This window comes from Rana temporaria, chromosome 5, assembly GCF_905171775.1.
Source record: "Rana temporaria chromosome 5, aRanTem1.1, whole genome shotgun sequence".
NCBI lineage: Eukaryota > Metazoa > Chordata > Amphibia > Anura > Ranidae > Rana > Rana temporaria.
Window position 1 is genome coordinate 339,811,183 of NC_053493.1, and position 24,313 is coordinate 339,835,495.

General features: G+C 43.6%; 1 protein-coding gene across 5 annotated transcripts in view; it reads right to left on the bottom strand.

Annotated features, from left to right (window-relative positions):
• The window catches only part of STAU2 (staufen double-stranded RNA binding protein 2), a 390,310-nt gene that overhangs the window by 356,674 nt on the left and 9,323 nt on the right, over nucleotides 1-24,313 (bottom strand). For all 5 annotated transcript variants that reach the window (XM_040354430.1, XM_040354427.1, XM_040354428.1 and 2 more), the window contains exons 2-3: nucleotides 7,842-8,100; nucleotides 4,594-4,724 (exon numbers count right to left, since the gene is read on the bottom strand). In XM_040354430.1, coding sequence (XP_040210364.1) covers nucleotides 4,594-4,724; nucleotides 7,842-8,091 — 381 coding nt within the window. In that variant the 5' untranslated portion in view covers nucleotides 8,092-8,100. The remainder of the gene's footprint in view (nucleotides 1-4,593; nucleotides 4,725-7,841; nucleotides 8,101-24,313) is intronic.

The window sequence follows — 24,313 nt, forward strand, 5'->3', positions numbered from 1 at the left end:
GTGAAGCGCTGCGGCTTCACTGCACGGTTCCCTACGGCGCATGCGCGAGTCGCGCTGCGCCCACCGATTGGCTCCCGCTGTGTGCTGGGAGCCGAGTGTTACCAGCATACAACGGGGGACGGACGGGATGCCAGGAAAAAAACCCGTCTTTTGCCCGTAGCGTGTGGCCGGAAGTGGGTGCAAATACCTGTCTGTAGACAGGTATCTGCACCCCACTTCCCCCTGAAAGGTGTCAAATGTGACACCGGAGGGGGGGAGGGTGCCGATCAGCGCGACTTCACTTTAGGGTGGAGATCCGCTTTAAGAAACAAGTGTTGGACTTGAAGTGGTTAAATTTAGTTACAATGTTAGTTATAATGTTTCATTTTGTTTACAAACTTGGCAGACTGCCCAGATTTTTTCTTTACACACAGAAGTGTATCCCTTTGATCTAAGAAGGAAGCGTTAGTTACAATGTTTCCTGTTAAAAACTCGGCAGACTGCCCAGATATTTTCTTTTGATAGCTGAAAGTCTCTCCACTTGTTATATGAAAGAATCAGCAAACTCTGCATTGGAGATCGTCAGGGGGGTTGAATCGAGATCACGATTTTTTTAACGATTAATTGTGCAGCTCTAGCACGGTATTTGCGCAGCAATTTTTCAAACATGTTTCATTCATTAAAAAAAACACTAGTTAGTTAAGTAAGCACGATTTTTTTTGGTATCCTAAGCGATGCTTTAATTTTTTTTTAGGTTACATGTTTAGAGTTACAGAGGAGGTCTAGTACTAGAATTATTGTTCTCGCTCTAACGATCGTGGCGTATGTAACCTGTGTGTATCTGGCTCTGATACTACCAGTGCCTACCCAGCCACTGACTAGAATCTCTCCCCAGCCTGTCCCCCACACACACCCTCTCACCTGCTGACCTGTGGATGGGGGAATCACTCCTGCAGTGTTATTGTGTTCTGCCAGTGCGTACAATGATCAGTGTTGCTAAATATAGCTGGCAGCACTGATTGTTTTGGGAAAAACTTAACAGTCTGGTTGTACTCAAGTCGATTAATAGATTGACTTGTGTAAAACCAGCTAGCCCATACATAGATTGACTATGGCTGGTCTCTGCATAATTGGCGTAATTTCAATCCATATATGACCCGCTTAACCACTACGCAGTCCCTAAATATCCTTCCACTCCTGTACATAGTGCTCACTGTCATACTCTCCACACTTCTCTCCTATACATAGTGCCCACTGTCATACCCTACACACTCCTCTCCTGTACATAGTGCCCACTGTCATACTCTCCACACTTCTCTCCTATACATAGTGCCCACTGTCATACCCTACACACTCCTCTCCTGTACATAGTGCCCACTGTCATACCCTACACACTCCTCTCCTGTACATAGTGCCCACTGTCATACCCTCCACACTCCTCTCTTATACAGAGCGCCCACTGTCATACCCTTCACACTCCTCTCCTGTACATAGTGCCTGCTGTCATACACTTCTCTCCTGTACATAGTGCCCACTGTCGCACCCTCCACACTCCTCTCCTGTACATACTGCTCACTGTCATACCCTCCACACTCCTCTCCTATACATAGTGCCCACTGTCATACCCTCCACACTCCTCGCCTATACATAGTGTTCACTGTCATACCCCCCACACTCCTCTCCTATACATAGTGCCCACTATCATACCATCTACATTCCTCTTCTGTACATACTGCCCACTGTCATACCCTCCACACTCCTCTCCTGTACATACTGCCCGATCATACCCTCCACACATCTCTCTGGTACGTACTACCCTCTGTCATACCCCCACACTCCTCCAGTACATACTGCCCATGGTCATACCCTTCACACTCCTCTCCTGTACATAGTGCCTTTTGCCGTACCCTTTGCACTCCTCTCCTGTACATAGTGCCCACTGTTAGACCCTCCACATTTCTCTCTCTCACCTGCACATACTTCCCACTTATATACCATCCATACTTCTCCCCTATGTCGCTTACCCACAAAAACAGTTCTTTAAAATTATACTGAATACCCTCAATGTTACCAGCTCTAGAATGGACACACTTGTTAGTTCAACTAAAGGAAATCTCAGTTCTCATATTTGTTCTGCCCCATTATTAGTACTCATTTAATTTTGTGATTACTACTGTGATGTATAGAGGAACATCGGGGATCTCAGCTACTCTAAATATAGCACTTATATAAAAAAGTGTCCCTGAAAATATTTTTAAAATGTTGGCAACTATGCACTTAGGCACTGCCCAAGGGCCACTGGGTCAGTAGGGGGCCCCATGAGAGGCTCCTGGGATCCTGTGATAATAAAGCGGTAGTAAACTTTCCTGACATTACTACTTTTTAGAGGCCCCGGGGTAGGTTATGCCACAATGTACAAGTATACACAGCATATTAGCACATTAGTGTACACTTAAATTTTCAGACTGAGCCCTCCAGTGCTGCGCTGTGATGAATCAGGCGGGGCCCAGGTGCTTACATCTTCACCCGGTCTTCCTTCTGGGTTCTGTGTCTTTGGTCACTTGCCTTGGCCGGGCTGTGTTCATGTCATTCCCACACATTTATTTATTATTTATAAAAGGCCCCACCAAAATCCTCAGCACCAGGCCCATGATGTTCTTAATCTAGCCCTGTGGAACGGATGTCCTGCAGGTGAGTTTGTTGGCAGGAGTCAGGCGGTGGGTGAGCGCTGCCAGAGGGAAAGGGTCACTTGAATTGCTATGCGAGAGAGAGGAGCAGTCAAGCACACTGCAGGGAGGTTTTAAGTCAGATTTTGGGTGGAGATAGCAGGTGCACGTCTGTGGATCCATATTAACATATTCTCAGCATAAGGCATAGCATTTGCCAACAAATATAAGGACTGCAGCTTATTTAGCAGCATGTCATATAAGGCTCCTGAGTTAGTGGTTTGGCACCTTTGTTCATAGCTGTCGAAGGTTTTTAAAACCCCAGATGCTAGTGAAGAGTTTTCTGAAACTACAATCCTCAGACGTTTTATTAGGTAGATTTCAAATATCATGCCTTTCAATTAACCCAAAATATCTGCCCATGAAGAGCATAATAGCACATTATGACTGTAAAAGGTACAGTGGGGATCGAAAGTTTGGGCACCCCAGGTAAAAATTTGTATTAATGTGCATAACGAAGCCAAGGAAAGATGGAAAAATCTCCAAAAGACATCAAATTACAGATTAGACATTCTTATATAATGTCAAAAAAAAGTTATTTTATTTCCATTATTTACACTTTCAAAATTACAAAAAACAAAAAAAAATGGCGTCTGCAAAAGTTTGGGCACCCTGCAGAGTTAATATCTTGTACTGCCCCCTTTGGCAAGTATCACAGCTTGTAAACGCTTTTTTAGCCAGCCAAGAGTCTTTCAATTCTTGTTTGAGGTATCTTTGCCCATTCTTCCTTACAAAAGTCTTCCAGTTCTTTGAGATCTCTGGGCTGTCTGTCACACACTCGTTTAAGGTCTATCCATAGATTTTCAATTATGTTGAGGTCAGGAGATTATGAAGGCCATGGCAAAACCTTCAGTTTACACCTCTTGATGTAATCCCCCGTGGATTTTGGAGATGGGTTTAGGATCATTATCCATTTGTAGAAGCCATCCTCTCTTTAACTTCAGCTTTTTCACAGATGGCATCAAGTTACCATCCAAAATTTGCTGAAATTTTATTGAATCCATATTTCCTTCTACTCGGGAAATGCCTTTTGGAGATTTTTCCCATCTTTCCTTGGCTTTGTTATGCACATTAATACAAATTTTTACCTGGGGTGCCCAAACTTTCGATCCCCACTGTAACCCTTCAGCGGCATTCTGTCACTGTTGATAGGGCTTACATTTTCTCCAGGTCTTCTTTCCGGGTTCGAGGGCTCAGGCCGTCAAAATGTCTGAACCGTGGTGACATCAATCCCACGCATGTGTGGCGCAGTGCTCTGGATTACCGGCTCATTCACTGTGCCCTCACTTCAGAGTGCAGTGCGTGTGCATTGGTGACGTCACCAGCTGAACGATTTGTAAATAACTACTAAACGTTGCACGTTTAGGAGATATTCATTGATCCTACAGCTAAGCTTTATCATAGCACTCCTGATGTAAACAACTCCTCTTCCAATGCAGCTGCCTACCTATTGTAATAGAACAGCTCAGGCCTGCACCAATATTTACATCTTATTGAAATCATCTTCACTGCTGACCTTTATTGGGCTGTCTCTCAACCAGAAGATGTGAACATTGGGGTAGGCTTTAGCTGTACCCCTGAGGAATGCAAGCAGCTTGGGTAAAGGTGGTTTGTTAATTTAGGCCAGGAGGCCTTAGTAGGGTGGATCATTGTACTTTGTCTGCAAATACACTTTTCCCTTAACCATATGACTTCATTCACACCAAAGAGTTTTCAGGATAGTGCCAATTTGTGACTAGCTTGGGTTAGGTCTAAACCCAAGTGCATCCGTATTGGTAATATCAGCCCATATAGGAATATACAAACTTGTGAAAATGGAAAATGGAACAGTAAATGCTACAGAGAGTTTTCATTTAATGGTATCTACTGGTAGATTCAGTAACTTTACCTTGGAATGCGCTGGTCCTCTTTCATCCAGAAGTTTGTATTGTGGCTGAATCCTATTAAAGCGGGCTAACTCATTCACCAAACACATTGGCGTTTTCTCTTTGGGGTTTGTCATGTTTTCATGGAGAGGCACTGCATATACAGAAAGAGATTATTATAGAATAGTAGGCTTGGAGCAAATCATATAAAAATTTTTTTGAAACAGTCAAAGTACTAAATAAAGCTCAACTCTGGGAAAATAATAAACTATCCCTTGCAGTAGGGTTGTGTCCGCACTGCAAGGGTAAACTGCTCATTTTGGTCTATGTGAACAACAAAAGGAATATACTTACCCAATCCCCAGCTCCTCCTGCAGCTCCTCAACCCCCATGCTTTACAGTCCTGACATCATTAAGAATAGAGCAGGGTCTACATCCCTCATTCACAGTTCCGGGGCATGATGGGACTGTGATGTTATATGGGCAGGGTCACATCACCCGGTGACCATGCCCCATGCCTATATAAATGGTTGCGCACCGCTCACACGGCATTAGAGCAGGAGAGCTTGTTGAGTCAACATCGGGACAGGAGAAAGAGGGCAGAAGACAGCGGAGAAGACCGGGCCCCCCGCTAGTAAAAGTGCTGCAAGAAGATAGTGGAGAGGCCCGGCAGAAAGCACCGGAGAGCGCGGAGAAGAGAGTGGATAGTCTAAGAGACCCCCGGAGTCGGAAGAAGACCCCTGGAGCTGCCTAATAAATTACCTTAAAAACCTGTGTAGTGTGTTTTTTTTCCGTCACACTTTTCCCCCAGGTGAATGGGTAGGGGTACGATGTACCCCATACTCATTCACATAAAGTGGAAGGCCGGTATCTGGGGCCCCCCGCCCGCAGACCCCGACAACCAACAGCCAGGGTTGTCAGGAATTGGCCCTGTCCTCATCAACATGGGGACAGGGTGCTTTGGGGTGGGGGGGCCGCAGGGTGCCCCCCTGTCCCAAAGCACTCACCCCCCCATGTTGAGGGCATGCGGCCTGGTACGGTTCAGGAGGGGGGGGCACTCGCTCGTCCCCACCCCCTTTCCTGACCGGCCGGGCTCCGTGCTCGGATAAGGGTCTGGTGTGGATTTTGGGGGGACCCCCACGCCGTTTTTTTCGGCGTAGGGGTTCCCCTTTAAATCTGTACCAGACCCAAGGGCCTGGTATGCTCTTGGAGGGGGAACCCATGCCAGTTTTTTATTTAAACACTTAAAGGACCGCCTGTGATCGGGTCACAGGAGCTGAAGAACGGGGAGAGGTGAGTGTAAACACACCTTCCCCGTTCTTCTCTGTGGCTTGTCACTGATCGTCTGTTCCCTGTTATAGGGAACGACAATCAGCGACGTCACACAGCCAGCCACGCCCCCCTACAGTAAGAATCACTCCCTTAGGGCACACTTAACCCCTTAGCGCCCCCTAGTGGTTAACCCCTTCACTGCCATTTTCACAGTAAACAGTGCATATTTATAGCACTTTTCGCTGTGAAAATTACAATGGTCCCAAAAATGTCCAATGTGTCCGCCATAATGTTGCAGTCACGAAAAAAAAATAAAAAAAAACACTGATCGCCGCCATTACTAGTAAAAAAATGTATTAATAAAAATGCCATAAAACTATCCCCCATTGTGTAAATGCTATAACTTTTGCGCAAACCAATCAATAAACACTTATTGCAATTTTAAATTTACCAAAAATAAGTAGAAGAATACGTATCGGTCTAAACTGAGGAAAAAAAAAGTTTTTTTAGATATTTTTTGGGGATATTTACTACAGCAAAAAGTAAAAATATTGTTTTTCTTTTCAAAATTGTCGCTTTATTTTTGTTTATAGCGCAAAAAATAAAAACCGCAGAGGTGATCAAATACCACCAAAAGAAAGCTCTATTTGTGGGGGGAAAAAAGGACGCTAATTTTGTTTGGGAGCCACGTCGCACGAGCAATTGTCAGTTAAAGCGACGTTGTGCCGAATCGCAAAAAGGGGACAGGTGTCCTTAACCTGCATATTGGTCCGGGTCTTAAGTGGTTAAAATTTGGCGTAGAGTTCCCCCTCAAGATTCATATCAAACACAGTGCCTGGTATTGGCAGGAATCCAAGTCATATCCCTGTTCATTGAAAGTCGGACGTATGTGGGCTTCAAGTCGCAGGGCAAAGTCGGATTCAAAAGTAGTACTAGTGTCGTGTCGCACCAGTGTGAACCCGGCCTTAGGCTGGGTTCACACTTGTCCGACAAACGCTCCGACATTAGGGGCTCATGTCGCATGACGTGTGAAAATCATGTTTTCCTATGGGAGCCGTCTTAACTGGTCCGACACAAGTCGGTCCGACTTTGGTCCGACTTTGATCCTACTTTAGGCCATTGAATATCATTGAAGTCAGATCAAAGTAGGATCCTTGTCCTTACCATCCGACATGGTGATTACAGCAGCAGTAAAAGGATTGTTTTGATTGGTCAAAAGACAAAGTCATACTGTCACAAAGTCGGACCAAAGTAGTATCCCCTTGTTCATTGAAGTCGGATGGATGTAGGACCGATGTAGGACAGATATCGCAGAGCAAAAGAGGATGAAAGTCGTATGAATGTCGTATAGTATCAGTGTGAACCCAGACTTGGTGTGGATGGAGTAATTGAGCAATTTCTTTTGTTCAGCCAGCGAGGCTAAACAAGAAAAATCTGGCTAGCGATAAGCTCTAGTATTTCCCCTGATTGTATACAAGAAGCCTTTTTTCTCATGAATGCGTAACTATATTCATTGTTTTTATACATGCTTAGTGTTCACCTTTAGAAGCTTATGGGAAAAATATCCGGTGAAGCAAAAGTTTAGCTTTTAACGTAAACGAGTTCCCTTGACCATTCAGGACAATGTAACAGGTTCTCTTTATAGCCAACCTCATCAGCCACCAATACTTCCTTCTCTGTGCTCCTTCAATACCCAAAGCCCTTAGAAATACCAGATATGGGGGAGTATGTCCCCTTCCACTTTTCTCCCTCTATGCCCCCCCCCCCCCCACACTTACAAGTGTGGAGAAGGTCCAAAGCCTCATGTAACCTTTTAAACAGTTGACTTGGGGTTGTGGAGGGTGCATGGGATGGTGTGGGGAATTAATGTTACAGTAAAAAATGAACCATAAAGCGAACCGGTTACTTTGGTCTCAATGAGCAAATTAATAGGTTTGCTATTAAGCACCACTGTTTTTTGCACACAATACAGCAGTTGTTATAACGTATTTGACTGTACCTTCCAAGAATTTGGCTTTCCCATCTTCAGCAGCCACACCTGGTGAGCTCACAGAGGAGGAGGAAGAAGAAGAAGAAGAAGAAGAATCTACCGAACTCTCAGGGGGGCTGCCTGTGGCCGTTTCTGTAGTTGACCCATTTAAGGAGCTTTGCACACTCATCTGACTGGCACTGGTGGCAGGAGTGGGTAGCACAGAAGAAAAAGAAGAGTCACACATGGATGCAGATGATGGTGCCTTGATGTGTGCCATTCTCTAGCTCTGCAATGCAAGAAAAAAAATTACTGGATTAAGTACAATCATTTATGTTTACAATTTCTTCAAAATCAGATACTGACACATTTTGTCATTTTCAACAACCAACACAGTCAGCCCCTTCTGCAATTTGCAGTGCAATAAAATGCTTGTTTGCCTATACGTGCAATGGCAAGCTGTAATCTTGCTCTAATGTTCTTTTCCGACAGCAAAGACTTTTTCTTAAAGACAAAGCCTAGTTGTTGTTTTTTTTTTATTCAAGTTTAAGTTTATTTTCAGAAAAAAGTTAGTACAATGTAATGAACATCAAAGAAAACATCACAGTGTGGCATACATTCATAAACAATAGGATACATTCAGTGCTTTTCTTTCCCTTCTATTTCACCTATAAACAAAATACCATTCAAATGTAAAAGAAATTGTGAACAACTAAAAAGAATAAATATATTGAAGATAATAAAATGTATCCTAAATGACCTCCCCTGCCTCCAGAGATTCCATAACCCTTATAATTTAGTCTAGTCCCTCAAAACTATAATAAATACAATAGACTGTTCGCAAAGCCTCGTTTTTTTTCACCAGGGGAACAAGTGCATATAGCACCTAATCTTTAACATTGGACTCTGATTTAATGGATTTGAAGGGGTGGTACTGTAAATGTAGGGGGTATACTTTCTTTTTCCATAACACACATCTGCATTTTCATTAATTTAGATCTTGAAAATCAATACAGTATATAAATGTTGTGTTTTCTTACTGTATTTCAACGAAGGCATTATTTGAATCAAGATCTCATGTTCAAGGTTGTCTGTTTAAATTTGTTGAAAAAGTCAGTCTCTGTTGCATGTTATTCATTTTTACACAATTGAGATATATCTCTCTCTCTCTCTCCATACACACACACACACACACACACACACACACACACACAGTGAGGGGAAAAAAGTATTTGATCCCCTGCTGATTTTGTACATTTGCTCACTGACAAAAAAAAGGATCAGTCTATAATTTTATTGGTAGCTTTATTTTAACAGTGAGAGACAGAACAACAAAAAAAATATCCAGAGAAACGCAATTCAAAATAGTTATAAATTGCATTTTAATGAGTGAAATAGGTATTTGAACCCTTAGCAAAACATGACTTCAGGGTAAGGGAGACGGTGTGCTCAAATCCCCCGAGGAATGCATTATTTTAAGTTAAATAAAATAAAATAAAATAATATTAAGTTAAGACAGATAAAGGGTAAAATCAAATCAACTGGAAGCAAGGTCCCCCACATAGTTTGGGCCCAGAGGCTGGAGCCCACCAGGGAATAAAGGGGCCAATGTGGGCGGGAGTCTGTTCTTGAGTTTATCTGAGGTGGAGTAGTGCCTCCAAACACTACAAGTGAAGGAGAATTTAGCGTATCTATCAAGGGATTTGGCCTGCAATTCTTCCATAAGCATGAAGCCATTCATTTCGTTTATCCATTCCACAATAGTCGGGGGGAGACGATTTCCAATGTCTAGAAATCAACTGCCGCCCAGCACTTAGACAACATTTTAAAAGGGTATGTTTTTGGAATTCGGTAGTGCCAGGGAGAATGGACAGGAGGGCTATAAAAGGAGAAGGGGTGAGAGGCTCATCGTAAAGGTCCGAATAAATTTGGAAAATTTGGGTCCAAAACGGGCGGATCATATCACAATTCCACCAGATGTGGCAATATGTACCCGTAGCTGAGGCACATCTCCAGCAAGAGTCAGAGGCTGAAGGGAACATGATCCTGAGGGTGGTCGGCACTCGATACCATCGTGATAGAACTTTATAAATTTTTTCCTGAGCATAACTTGATATAGAGGATTTATGAGTGTAGAGAAAAGCTTTGCGCCACTTTGCCTCACTGATATCTCTCCCAAGCTCCTCCGACCAAGCCGCGGTGAATTTAGGGAAGGAACTGTGGGTGTGGCCTAGAATCATCTTATAAATCAAAGAAAGAGTGTGCCGCTGGGTGTTTGGAAAAGAACAAAGTTGTTCAAACCCGGTTAGGGGTCTATGAACTTGTCCGGAGTCATGAAGCGTCTTGCAGTAAGCTGTCAAATGCAGATGTGTAAGCCAGGTCACTCTAGGGGGCGCAGTAGCTGCGGCCGTTACGAAGGAGCCTGTGGAGTCTTTTACAAAATGTTGTGCAGTGGGCCAGGAAGCTCTATTATATCCGTCTAGAAATTGGATCAATCTGCTCTCCGGGAGGGCTGGGTTGTCAAATAAGGGGGTCAAGGGATTCGGGTCAGTAGAGAGGGCGCAAAGCTCCCTCTTTCGGTACCAAATCGCCAAGGCATCTCTGGTGAGGGAGGATAGCCCCAAGAGGGCCCGATGTAACTTAGCATGTCCCCAGGAGAGCCCGAAGGTCCACTGAGGACAGGTCTTGTTCAACAAGTGTAGAAACTTTACCCAGAGGGCGAGGGAATCATTCCAAGATCCGGGAAAGCACCGCCGACGTATGGTAGAGCTCAAAGTCGGGAAGACCCATTCCTCCACTAGTGATGGGCGAGCAAAGGAGTCTGTGCTTCAGCCTAGGGCGACTCCCTCTCCATACAAACCGTATGGCCATGGAGCGTAACGTACGAAAAAAAGATGATGGGAGAGCTATCGGGAGTGCTTGGAACAGATATAATAGCTCGGGTAAAATATCAATTTTTAGAGTATTCATACGTCCGAACCACGACACTGGTAGGTCCATGCGGTCCTCAGTGAGGCGCCAAAGTTTATTCAGTAGTGGGCTATAGTTCAAAGCAAAGATCTCCGACAACTGCGCTGGAATGGCCGTTCCCAAATAGGAGATGGACTTATCCCACCATTGGAAGGAGAAATTTGATTTGAGGGTGACAAGAACAGGTTGCGGTAGGGATAGGTTCAACGCTTCCGTTTTGGATAAATTTAATTTATAGTCTGCCAAACCGGTCAATCTCAGACAAAATAGATGGGATACTAATGTGGGGTTGAGTGACATAAAGAAACAAGTCGTCTGTGTAGGGAGAGTTTACAATGGGATGAAGATGTTTGGATCCCGTGTAGGCTCGGATTCGCTCCAAGCGCTTGGGCCAAGTGCTCTATTACCAGGGCAAAAAGGAGGGGGGAAAGAGGACACCCCTGCCTAGTGCCATTCTTAATTGACAGCACACTTGATTGGACTCCGTTAACTGAGACGGAGGCAGAAGGAGTGGAGTACAGAGACAAGATACGAGAAAGCATTTTCGGACTTCGGACATATTTGAGCAAGGGTGGACTGCAAGAATGGCCAGCTGACCCTATCAAAGGCCTTCTCCGCATCACAGGAGAGAAGGCATGCCGGAATACGATTGCGTTGGGCATAAGCCAAGGTGTATGGTCTTGGTAGTGTTGTCACAGGCCTCACGTCCCGGGACAGATCCCTATGTATAACGTTGGGCAATAATGGAGAAAGGCGGTCAGCCAGGATTTTCGCAAAAAGTTTCAAATCAATATTTAAAAGAGATTATCGGCCTATAGTTGGAGCATTGGGATGGATCCTTACCGGGTTTGGGGAGGACTACTATCTGGGCTAGAAAGAGCGTAGAAGGAGGAGAGGAATTTTCATCTATGGCGTTAAAAGATTTTGTAAGGAGAGGAGCCAACTGGGGTGCAAACATTTTATAAAAACGTGAGGTAAACCCATCTGGGCCAGGGCTTTTGCCATTTTTGAGTTTTTTAATGGCCAGTTGAAAGTTTTCAACTGTAAGGGGGGAGTCCAGTTCCTTAACAGCAGAGGCTGGGATAGTCGGTGGGGTGTCTCTAATGTAAGACGACATGTCACATGGGGGGTCCCCAAAATGGGATGGGGACACGGGGGTATGAGGAGGAAGATTATAAAGGCCTGCATAGTATTGGCGAAACTCCTCAGTGATGGCAGAGTTAGCCAATAACCTGCCCTTGCTGGGGGAGATAATTAAAGGGATGTGTTTTTTACCCTGACGCGGTTGCAGTGTATTCTCCAGGAGTCAGCCGCATTTGTTAGCTTGGGAGTAGTGCGTAAAACGCCCCTTATCCCTTGCCACCAAGGAGCGTTCAGCAAAAATTTGCAAGAGGTCCATCCGAGCATTAGCTAGATCAACCAACGTGGCAGCATCAGGAGAACGCTTGTGGAAGTCCTCAAGAAATGCGATAGAGGCAAGAAGACGAGCGACTTCTGCCGAGTGAGCTTTTTTGAGTCTGGACCCATGTTGAATAAATTTTCCCCTAAGGACACATTTAAGGGCCTCCCACTTCGTAAGCGGGTTGGTGTCATCATGAGCGTGATCCGTATTGACACTTTGCATATTTTATATATACTGTGATTCTGTACTTGCCAAATATGCTGCAGAAATCTCCCTCCACCGAGTCTGGCTGCACTCATTTTAACCGTGGGCAGCTGAAGCTGCTGCCTGTTCAATTCCTGGATTTACACAGAGGCACACCTCCAGCTCTGCAGCTCTGATTGGCCCTCTTATGACTCATTACCCCTCCCTTCCTGGCAAACTCTCACCAGAGAGAGAGAGCGCGAGAGAGAGAGCTGTGCATGATGTCAAATGCCTAGGCTTTTTTCCCAGACAAGAAACAGGATATGGGCCGTATAAGGCATTTACTGGCAGAAAAAAAAAATGAAAAGATGAAAAAAATGAAAATTAAGTTCAAGGTTTCGAGACTGACTTTTGGTAACTCAAACCTTCAGCTCCCTTCACATATTTTCTATGGGATTAAGGTCTGGAGACTGGCTGGGCCACTCCAGGACCCTAATGTGCTTCTTCTTGAGCCACTCCTTTGTTGCCTTGGTGCGTTTTGGGTCATTGTCATTTTGGAATACCCATTTTCAATTTTTGCTGAGGGAAGGAGGTTATCACCCAATACTTGACGCCACATGGCCCCATTCATCGCTCCTTTGATGCGGTGAAGATGTCCTGTCCTCTTAGCAGAAAAACACCCCCGAAGCATAATGTTTCCACCTCCATGCTTGATGGTGGGGATGGTTTTCTTGGGGTCATGGGAAGCATTCCTTCTCCAAACAAGGTGAATTGAGTTGATGCCAAAGATCTCGATATGGGTCGAGATCTTAATAAGTTTCACTTTTTGGTTGAAACTCCGCTTTAAGGTCCTGGAGTTGCCTAGCCAGTCTCCAGACCTTAATCCCATAGAAAATATGTAAAGGGAGGTGAAGGTTCAAGTTGCCAAACATCAGATCCGAAACCTGAATGACTTGGAGAGAATCTGCAAAGAGGAGTGGGACAAAATCCCTCCTGAGAGGCGTGTAAACCTGGTGGCCAACTACAAGAAACGTCTGACCTCTGTGATTGCCAACAATGGTTTTGCCACCAAGTACCAAGTCATGTTTTGCGAAGAGGTCAAATACCGATTTCATTCATTAAAATACAAATCAATTTATAACTTTTTTTAAATGTATTTTTCTGGATATTTTTGTTGTTATTCTGTCTCTCACTGTTAAAATAAACCTATCATTAAAATTATAGACTGATCATTACTTTGTCAGTGGGCAAACGTACAAAATCAGCAGGGGATCAAATACTTTTTTTCCCCTCACTGTAACAACGGGCAGCAGACAATGCAGGGCTGGGTAAAGTGAATAAGGCTTACAATTCCTTCTAGAATGAAGGAGGATGGCCTGTGTAGCGGTAGGTCAACAAGGAGGGAGTTGCAATAGTGAGGTGAGAGACAACACGAGAATGAATTGGTATCTTGGTGATTTTGTTGGTTAAGAATGGGAACATTTTTAAAAAGTTAAGAAAGTGAAGGCAGCATGATTTGGACAGTAATGTTGTTTTGTCATCAATAGAAGAAAATCTTCCTGGCTAGCTGTTTGTGCCATCTACTCAGACTAAGAGCCTAATTTACTTGAAGTAAAGTACCACCAGGCTTATGGAGCAAGCAACCACCGAGTGCAGGTTAAAGCGGAGTTCCACAATTGGCACCTTTCGGGGGCGAAGGGGGGGCAGGATACCTGTCAAATACAGGTATCCTTTCCCACGTCCGGGAGTCCCAGCCGTGGCCGGCGATGTCAGCGCATGGGGGTTCCCTCCTCCTCCTCCCCCTGGCCAGTGGGAGAGAGGAGCAGGCCTTGCGCATGCGCAGTAGGGTTCCCGGCATGAAGCCAAAAGGCTACACTGCCGGGTACCCTTACCCACAATGATGGCCGTAGCAGCCGACAGCTGATAGAAACATCAGCTGCGGGTGCCGACATCGCTGGACTCCAGGACAGGTAAGTGTCCATTTATTTTTTTTACCCGGAACACCACTTTAAGGGCTATATCTAAGACCGTAACAAACAGGAAATGGTGAGAAAGAATTCCAAGTCGCTCTTAAAAAAAAAAAAAACTGAACTTCAGACAGATATAAACACCATTTAATCTGCTTACGTATACAGTAAGCTCATAAGTTTACATACCCTGGCAGAATTTATGATTTCTTGGTCATTTTTCAGAGAACATGAATAACACAAATACTTTTCTTTCACTCGTGGTTAGTGTTTGGCTGAAGCCATTTATTATCAATCAACTGTGTTTACTCTTTATCTTAATGGCAACAGAAACTACCCAAATGACCCTGATCAAAAGTTTACATACCCCAGTTCTTAATACCGTGTTTTGCCCCCTTTAACATCGATGACAGCTGGAAGTCTTTTGTGGTATATGTGGATGAGGCTCTTTATCTTCTCAGATGGTAAAGCTGCCCGTTCCTCTTGGTAAAAAGCCTCCAATTCCTGTAATTCTTGGGCTGTGTTGCATGAACGGCACGTATGAGATCTCCCCACAGTGGCTCAATGATATTGAGGTCAGGAGACTGAGATGGCCACTCCAGAACCTTCACTTTATCCTGCTGTAGCCAATGACAGGTCCACTTGGCCTTGTGTTTTGGATCGTTGTCATGTTGGAATGTCCAAATACGTCCCATGCGCAGCTGATGAATGCAAAATGTTTCTCCAGTATTTTTTAATAACATACTGCATTCATCTTGCCATCAATTTTGACCAAATTTGCTGTGTCTTTGTAGCTTACACATCCCCAAAACATCAGTGATCCCCTCCATGTTTCACAGTAGGAATGGTGTACATTTCATAATAGGCCTTGTTGACTCCTCTCCAAATGTAGCATTTATGGTTGTGGGCAAAAAGCAAAATTTTGGTCTCATCACGCCTATTGACTTTGTGGCAGAAGGTTTGAGGCTTGTCTCTGTGCTGTTTGGCGTATTGTAAGCTGGATACTTTGTGGCATTTGCGTAGTAATGGCTTTCTTCTGGCGACTCGACCATGCAGCCCATCTTTCTTCAAGTGCCTCCTTATTGTGCATCTTGAAACAGCCACACCACATGTTGTCAGAAAGTCCTGTATTTCACCTGAAGTAATTTGTGGGTTTTTCTTTGCATCCAAGCAATTTTCCTGGCAGTTGTGGCGGAAATTTTAGTTGGTCTACCTGCCTGTTTGGTTTCAACAGAACCCCTCATTTTCCACTCCTTGATTAGTGTTTGAACACTGCTGATTGGCATTCTCAATTCCTTGGATATCTTTTAATATCCCTTTCCTGTTTAATACAGTTTGACTACCTTTTTGCTGCAGATCCTTTGACAATTCTGTTGCCTTCCCCATGACTCAGAATCCAGAAATGTCAGTACAGCACTGGATGAAAGATGCAAGGATCTGTCAATAGTCCAGAAACTCATTGACCTTTTATACACACACACTAATTACAAGCAAACAGATCACAGGTGAGGATGGTTACCTTCAATAGCCATTCAAACCCTGTTGTGTCAACTTGGGTGCATTTTATCAGGCCAAAATCACCAGGGTATGTAAACTTTTGATAAGGGTCATTTGGGTAGTTTCTGTTGCCATTATGATTTAAAAAGAGTAAACACAGTTGATTGATAATAAATGGCTTCAGCCAATTGCCAACCATGAGTGAAAGAATTTTTTGCTTTATCATTCATATTCTCTGAAAAATGGCCAAGAAATCATAAATTCGACCAGGGTATGTTAATTTATGAGCACAACTGTGTTAACCACTTCACCCCCTGGAAGATTTGACTGCCCAATGACCAGGCCATTTTTTGCGATACGGCACTGCACCGATTTAACTGACTATTGCACAATCGTGCGACGTTGTACCCAAACAAATTGTACGTCCTTTTTCCCCAAATAGAGCTTTCCTTTGGTGGTATTTGATGACCTCTATAGTATTTGCACTATAAACAAAACAAAAAAAGCATATATTGATTGGTTTGCGCAAAAGTTATAGTGTCTACAAACTATGGAAAAGATTTATGGCGTTTTTATTTTTTATTTATTTTTTACTAGTAATGGCGGTGATCTGCGTTTTTTTGCGGTATTGCGGCTGACAGGTCGGACACTTTTGACACATTTTGGGACCATTCACATTTACAGAGCGATCAGTGCTATAAATATGCACTGATTACTATGTAAATGTCACTGGCAGTGAAGGGGTTAATGCTAGGGGCAATCAAGGGGTTAACTGTGTTCCCTATTGTGTGTTTTAACTGTGGGGGGGAAGGGGACTCACTATAGGAGACGTTTTTTCGTGTTTTCTACTTTTCAACCAGACTATGTGTTAGGCAAACTCATTCACAAAATACAAAGGCTCCTGTGAATGAGATTAGAGGGGAGGGCCGGGCAGAGAAGGCAGCATCTCTCCTGTCAGACTGCTGGGAGTGTACTCCTGGAGCTCTGTAAAACTGTTACATATAGCTTAAAGAAATAAGTCCATGGGGTAGCATGCACCACCTTGATCTTATTTTATAAATAAAAAAGTGTAGCACTCAACTTCTTACCATGATGAAAAAAAAACATTTACATCAAATAAAACGCTCTAACACTATAGCTATAAAATAGCTGGCTATACCTAGGCGTTTCATCACACCCTCCTTGTGGAATGCCAGCTAATGCAGAAAAATACTCCTTTTAGGGGGACATCTCCCTGCTTGATAATGCAGCCTTGCAACACATTTAGCAATTCTCTGCAATCACTTCAGCGGTTTAGTTCACCTGACAGTATTGCTGAAAACTCCTCCCAGTAGTTTCCGATGTCACTAAAAAGGTCCACTTGACGTGTTTCGTCCCAGTGGGACTGTCTCAGAAGCTAGGCACCAATCAGTGACTGCACATTTTACAAAGAAACACCTGGATGCCTGAAAAACGTAGTGTGCCCCGGGGTAATAGCCTGTACCATGGATAGCACAGGCTATTACCCCGAGGCACACTACGTTTTTCAGGCATCCAGGTGTTTGCTGCTTTACAGACTCTATTGTCTATCTGGCTGGCTACTAATACAAATAGTATTTGGATGTAATTTCCATACACCTGGTCAAGACTTCATATATTGCTGTTGGTTATTATATACCATATTGGTCCGCCCCGGAATTTAGGCTTTGCCTAGATCTTTCAGGTTTTGATCTGGCTCGTGCCTTTCTATGTGCCTGTGGTGTCCCCTCCCATGGTTGGTATCATAGGCTCAGTGGATCTTTGTTTCGGATCCTGGAGATACTCTGATTACATTTGGATCTCTCTACACTACCCTTTTATACATTTTATTGGAATAATTTGAGATTTGTGGGATGGCTATATTCATTGTGACGCTACAATATATCCTTACATTGTTAAATCTCTTCTGCTCGTCCTGAGGAAGCCCAACGGTGAAACGCGTAGACGATGTACAGAGAATATTGTCCATTTATACTATTAGGTAGGTTCAGAAAGAGTTAGGCCGGCTTATCTACATCTACAGTCCTATCTTAGATTGCAATGTTTCTGATGGCCGCTAGGTGGCGCTTCCATTGAGGCCGGCGTAGATTATGTAAATTAGCTTGTACGCCGATTCACGAACGTACGCGCGGCCGCCGCAGTCGAATTACGTAGTTTCTGTAAGGCCTTAGGCGGCCTAAAGTTATTCCACCTATGAAGTGGAATAACAATGTTAAAGTATGGCCGCCGTTCCCGCCGCGAGGTTCGAATTTTTTACGTCGTTTGCGCAAGTCTTCCACGAATCAGGAGTTATGTCGTTTACGTCCACGTCGAAATCAATAGGCCCGTTCAGTGTAATTAGCCGCAATGCGCACTGGGAAATGTAGGCGCCCGGCGCATGCGCAGTAGCAGCAAACGTCAAAAAACTTGAGGTCAAGCCTCATTTCCATACAACACGCCCCCCTCCAACCAATTTGAATTAGGCGCCCTTACGCCCGCTCGTTTTAGGCTACGCCACTGTATATTAGCAGGTAAGTAGATTGAGAATCACTACTAGCCTAGCTAATTTACGGCGGTGTAGCCTAAACAGGCTAGGCTACGCCGCCCTAAAGTTAATCCATTCTACCTGAATCTACCTATATATATCTTAGATGGTTTTATAATTGTCTTTTGTAAAAAAAAAAATCTTATTTTGTAATAAAAAATTTTTTTTTATATATTCCCGTCTTGCCTCTAAGAGGCCTCTAAAAGACCATCAATTGACATCTTTTTGAGTAACAGTCCCCCTTTTTTTTGTCCTCGATTTTGCTTTTAACTGTCCTTATTTCTTCTGAGAAATCCTCACTTCCTGTTCTTCTGTCTGTAACTCCACACAGCGCTGCAAGGCTTTCTCCCTGGTGTGGAGTGTCGCGCTTGCCCCCTCCCTTGGACTACAGGAGAGTCAGAATGCCCACTAACACACAGCTCCGTTCTCTATCTGCAACGTAGAGCGCGTCCTGAATCTCCTGTAGTCCAAGGGAGGGGGAGAGCACGACACTCCACACCAGGGTTTCAGAAAGCCTTGCATTACTGTGTGTAGTTACAGACAGAAGAACAGGAAGTGAGGATTTCTCAGAAGAAATAAGGACAGTTAAAAGCAAAATCGATGGATGAGGTAAGTGAAAGAGGACTGCACTAAGGTAAAGGAAGCTATTTAGGGGGAAAAAAACTTTAACTTATAGCATGCCAACACATTTTAAAGATTGGTTGAGTTTCTGGAGTTCAGCTTTAAATGCAGTAGAGAAGTACTGGCTTGGTTATGCTGTCTGGCAGGAGCACCTGGATCACAAGACTAGCTAAAAATAAATCATTTCAGCATAGAACATACACTAGTACACATAACTGTGTATTTAGCCATTTGCCCGAATTTAAACTAAAACTAGTAATACACTAATTTAAAAAACTAAAATCCATCTTGGGACAACTCCCAGCTCCCAACCCCAACCAAGTATGGACAAATCAGAAGAGGACAGGGAAGTTGCTTTCTCAATTTGTTAATGCCATTATCCCATTACTTAACTGCTATCACACTCTATATTGACCCAACAGCCTACATAACCACTTTGATAAAAGGTCACCTTTAAAAAAAAAAAAAATAATAATAATAACGTACCGTATTTAATCGGCATATACCGCACACTTTTTTCCCCTTAAAATCAGGGGAAAATCGTGGGTGCGCGATATACGCCGATACCCCGCCGATCTCCGCTGTCTCCGACATCTCCGAGCCGAGTGTACTGCGCACTCGGCTAGGCTCGGCCATGCTCGGCTCCGCCCGCAGCCACGTGAGAGGAGCCGATAGGAGCCGAGAGAAGCCGAGTGCACAGGAAATATGGCTCTGCACAGCGCGCCAAATTCGAACACACGACGCTGCAACCCCTCGACGGACCCCACCGCAGACGGACACCCACAAGGCTCGACAGACCCCGCCACAGACAGACACCCACAAGGCTCGACGGACCCCGCGCAAGGCCGATGGACGCCGGGCAAGACAACAGATGGACCCCGCGCAAGGCTGGACGGACCCGCGCAAGGCCGCAGACGGACGCCGTACAAGGCCGCCGATGGATGCCGGGCAAGACATCCAAAATGTAAGTGTTTCCCTAAACTTCCCTCCTCAGCTTGGGGTGCATATACTGCGCGCTATACACCCGCGCGGTATATGCCGATAAATACGGTACATCTTTTTGCAGCTAAAAAAAAAAAATAGAATTTTTATTGGGAGCCTGAAAAGCATTGTACCCGCAATCAGCAGGTGCAATGCAGGGCTCTTGCAGACTGTCTGTGGAAGCTGCTCATACCTCATACAGACAGGCAGTTAGAGCCAGATTAAGGCTGCTTTCACACTGAGGTGTGCAGCCGCGGTGACGGTATAGCCGCGCTATTTGTAGCGCGGCTATACCGTCGTATTTACCGCGATATTCGGGCGCTAGCGGTGAGGTTTTTGCGGGCGGTATTACCGCGGTATTACTGCGCTTTCCCATTGATGGTTGTGGTGGTTAATAATCCGAAAGCAAGAATGTTTTGCTGGACACCTTGTAGATCACACTCGATTATTAAGTGGTTGTAAACCTTTACAGACCACTGAAACCTACAGGTAAGCCTAGATTAAGGTCCAAGGAATATCTCCTTAACCTACACGGTTAAGGAGATATTTTCCAAAAAAAAGGGCATCGATGTCTACCGCGCAGGCACACTAAGCGTGCGTTTAGTGAAGGTGATCATGCCGTCACTAGCGGCTCCCGCGCACGAGTGACGTCATCGCTGCTCTGGCCAGTCACAGCGCCGGCGGAGGTGATCGAGGAACGCTTCGGGGGCTTTGATCTCAGGTAAGCAATTCATAATGAGCTAGCATGCTATGCTCATTATGCCTTTCTCTTGCAGGTGTTTTTTTTCCAGATTTTTTTTAAGAGGGTTTACTTCCTCTTTAACCACCACCACTAGGACCTAAGATAAACTTGGTACCTCCTGCACTCATTACTATGAATGAATTACAACAGACACCTTATCTACTCCCTGGAGTGTGATGTTGTACGTGCCTTGGCTGTCTGTGGGTTACATTCCCACAGTTCCTGGTTGGGGCTCATCATTGGCCATCCTTGACTCTCAGCATCACATGTTCCAAATTTGAGCCGATTTATATGCATGCTGTGCCTGCTCCTGAGGAAGTGGGGTTTCATCCACGAAACGCGTAGAGATTTTCTTGATACAATAATGCGTTTATATCCAGATAATATATGAATTTTATGGAATTTTGACTAAATCATGACCCTACAATTTAATTTCAAAGTATGCATATCAGCTCATTCAATAATAATTTATTATGCTTTTTATGTGTTTTTTCATGAATGAATAAATGTGCCACTGTGCATTACATTTACCTTCTGTGTGTCACATATCTCATTTAAAGTCCCAAATCCCTCTCCTTCTTTTAAACAATATAGAAATGGAGGCACATGTTCTGGTTGACTATTTTCTTCATATAAAGTCCCAAAAGTCTCTCTTTATTTTGGCTACAGCTAATCAAATGGTACATTGTGCTGTGATTTGCCCATGTACCATGTGGGCCAATCACAGCATCACCAAACAAAATAAAAAAATAAAGCTGTTGTGAATGAAACATATATATATATATATATATATATATATGTATATGTGTGTATGTTGCTGAACCAGCCCGTGCCGCCCACCCACAGTAAAAGTACTGTGGGCAGTCCTAAAGTGGTTAATATTCCTAAACTAGAACTGAATCGTGAATCAAAAAAAAAAAAGCTGAAAGCCTGTGAACCATGTGTACATCACACACACACACATTACAATCTGTCTGTATAATCATCTTTAGAACTACCAGCAACAAGGCCCTTTCTGATTGCAAAGATTGACTTCATAGTTTAGGTAGGTCCTCATATGACAGTTGTGTTAAATGTAAAACGTTTGTAACATGTATGGTGGCCATTCATACGTTGATAAATGATGGATTTATTTTCCGATCAACATATTATAGGAGTACTTAGACCTGTAGTCAAAACATTCAATGTGCTACACATGGGGGAGTGGAATTCAATCGATAGCAAAAATGAGATCGTAACTTGTGAAGCAAGTGTAAATTAGCACTTGCTTCTGTTTTCACCATGTAATCTTATAATCTGATCAATCGTATTGCAACTGTATTCATGAGCTCGCAATTTCAAAGTGATCGATAATATTCCAGCCTTGCTGATCGATTCAATGTGATCGAAATGTCTAAAATCGATTGGAAAGGAAGTTATGGCTATTCGATTGTTTGCAGGTTTTGTGATTTTGATTAAACCGCGCATCAACTAAATAAAAAAAAAATAAAAAATGGAAAGGTGTGTAGCTACCTTTCGAGCTACGATACCCAATTTTTTGAATGCCTTGTTCCCCAATTAGTGGCTCTGGTCCTGTATCGACACGCGTTGGGGAGGGGACAGGACGGTGGAGATGGCAGCTGGTCTGCCAACAGAGGAGAAACTTTTGATCTCAAACAAATCCCCAGATTTTTATGGAGTTTTACATGCCTTGCATGAAGCGGTGCACTGACGCACCATAATCATGCAAGAACCCTCTTTAGGGGCTTTTTTCTTTAATAAAATTTGATGCAAACAATATCACACTTTCGAGCCGTTTTTCTATCATTTGTTTATGAGGAGACAGCACTACAGAGCTGGGGACAGCAGCCTAAAGCACTTTGGGACCCAGCAATATATCTAGAATCCAGAGGTGATTCATAAGCGTGTTTAGACCAAGCTTAAACGCAAGGTCACGTGCTCAGAGGTGAGCGGCCACTACCCAAAGGAGGGGAGCACCTGTGTGTGGATGTCACAGCACCGTTGGAACAACACTAATGGAAATATAGTTCTTAAAATCACAGAAAGACTTTTGATGTGATTTGGGCTGCATCGTTTTATGTGATCAGTGCAGCACAGCATTTATGCACCTCAGCACTTTATATAAATTCACAGATTTTTGTCCCTTTATATTGTGCAATTTGTTTTCTACTATATTATGCGATAATTGGATTATAATTGTATTGGATTGGATTATACACTATTTTCCATTCGTCTGGCGGATCGGATGAAAATGGACTATGTCCGTCTTCATCTGATCCCCCATAGAGGAGAGAGGAGAGACAGACCTGTCATCTGCCTGCTCAGCGAGGATCGATCGAGCGATCCCTGATGAGCAAAACGGAGCCTGCACACAGACAAGTCCATTTGAAAGGGCCCTTAGGAGCAAAGCTGAATTTTAGACAACAAAACTCTAACAAGAATTCAACTACAGGCAAGTCTAATTATTCATTAAACAGGTGTCCAACAGACAGTTGATTATAAAAGGGCGTTACTTAAAGAAAACCCTTTCCCATTTCATGCTGTCAGCAATGGAATCACATGGAAGAGAAATGTCACAAGGCCTGAGGGAGGGGCGAAACACTTCAGGCAGGGACTTCGCCGCTGCAGCGCAGGCGGACCAACATTACATGCTCTGAATATACTGATTATTTATCAACAAACCCTGTCATTCATTGAGCGGAACAGAGAACGGAAGACCTCCCCATGGGGCATCTTCAGATGCTGGAGACGCCAGTGATTAGGTATCCTTATATATCCATCACCCCTCCTAATTTTCTCATGTAGTGGCTCACTACACCTAGTTCCTGACATTTCCACTTCCTGTTGCCACCATATTAGAAGTGGAATCCCAGTATTGCTATGGGAACCGGCAAATATCGCCATGTTACTACTGCTGTGACCATCTATCTTAACTACAAGAGTATACAATATTGAAATATAATCATATTAATTTATCACCACAAACTTGAGTCTCTACTCCCCACATTATTTCAATATATTCTGTTAATATGTGTTACCCCCTTCTTGTGAATTTAAAATCACTGTTTCTTACCTACTTATGAACCATTTGATAAAATGACATACGTACATTATCCACACATATTTCTTTTAAAATGAATAAAATAAACAGTGTTAAAATCTTAAAACTATATATACACACACGTGCACAAACATAAAAACCCAGTTATCAATATTATTAAATATTCCCTCTTGATGGTACCTATCAATTGTTAATAAAACAATGTCTATTTCTACATTGAGGCCTGTGGGTGCCATTGTCCACAGTTGGTAAATCCATTTAGTTTCGTGAAACGGTTTGTTTCATGTTAGTACCCCACCAGTATTGGTCTATTCTCTCTGCAGCACAAAAACTTAACTGTGATGGGTCTCTATTATGGTGTCTTCTAAAATATTCTGAAAGGCTATGTTGGCGGAATCCTTTTTTTAATTTTGGTTGCATGTCCTCTTAAAAATTCTTACAAATTCTTAACTCATGGGTGGTACTACCCATGTACTGCAACACACACACATACACGCTAAAAGATATGTGACGTGTGAGCTACTGTACGTGAATTT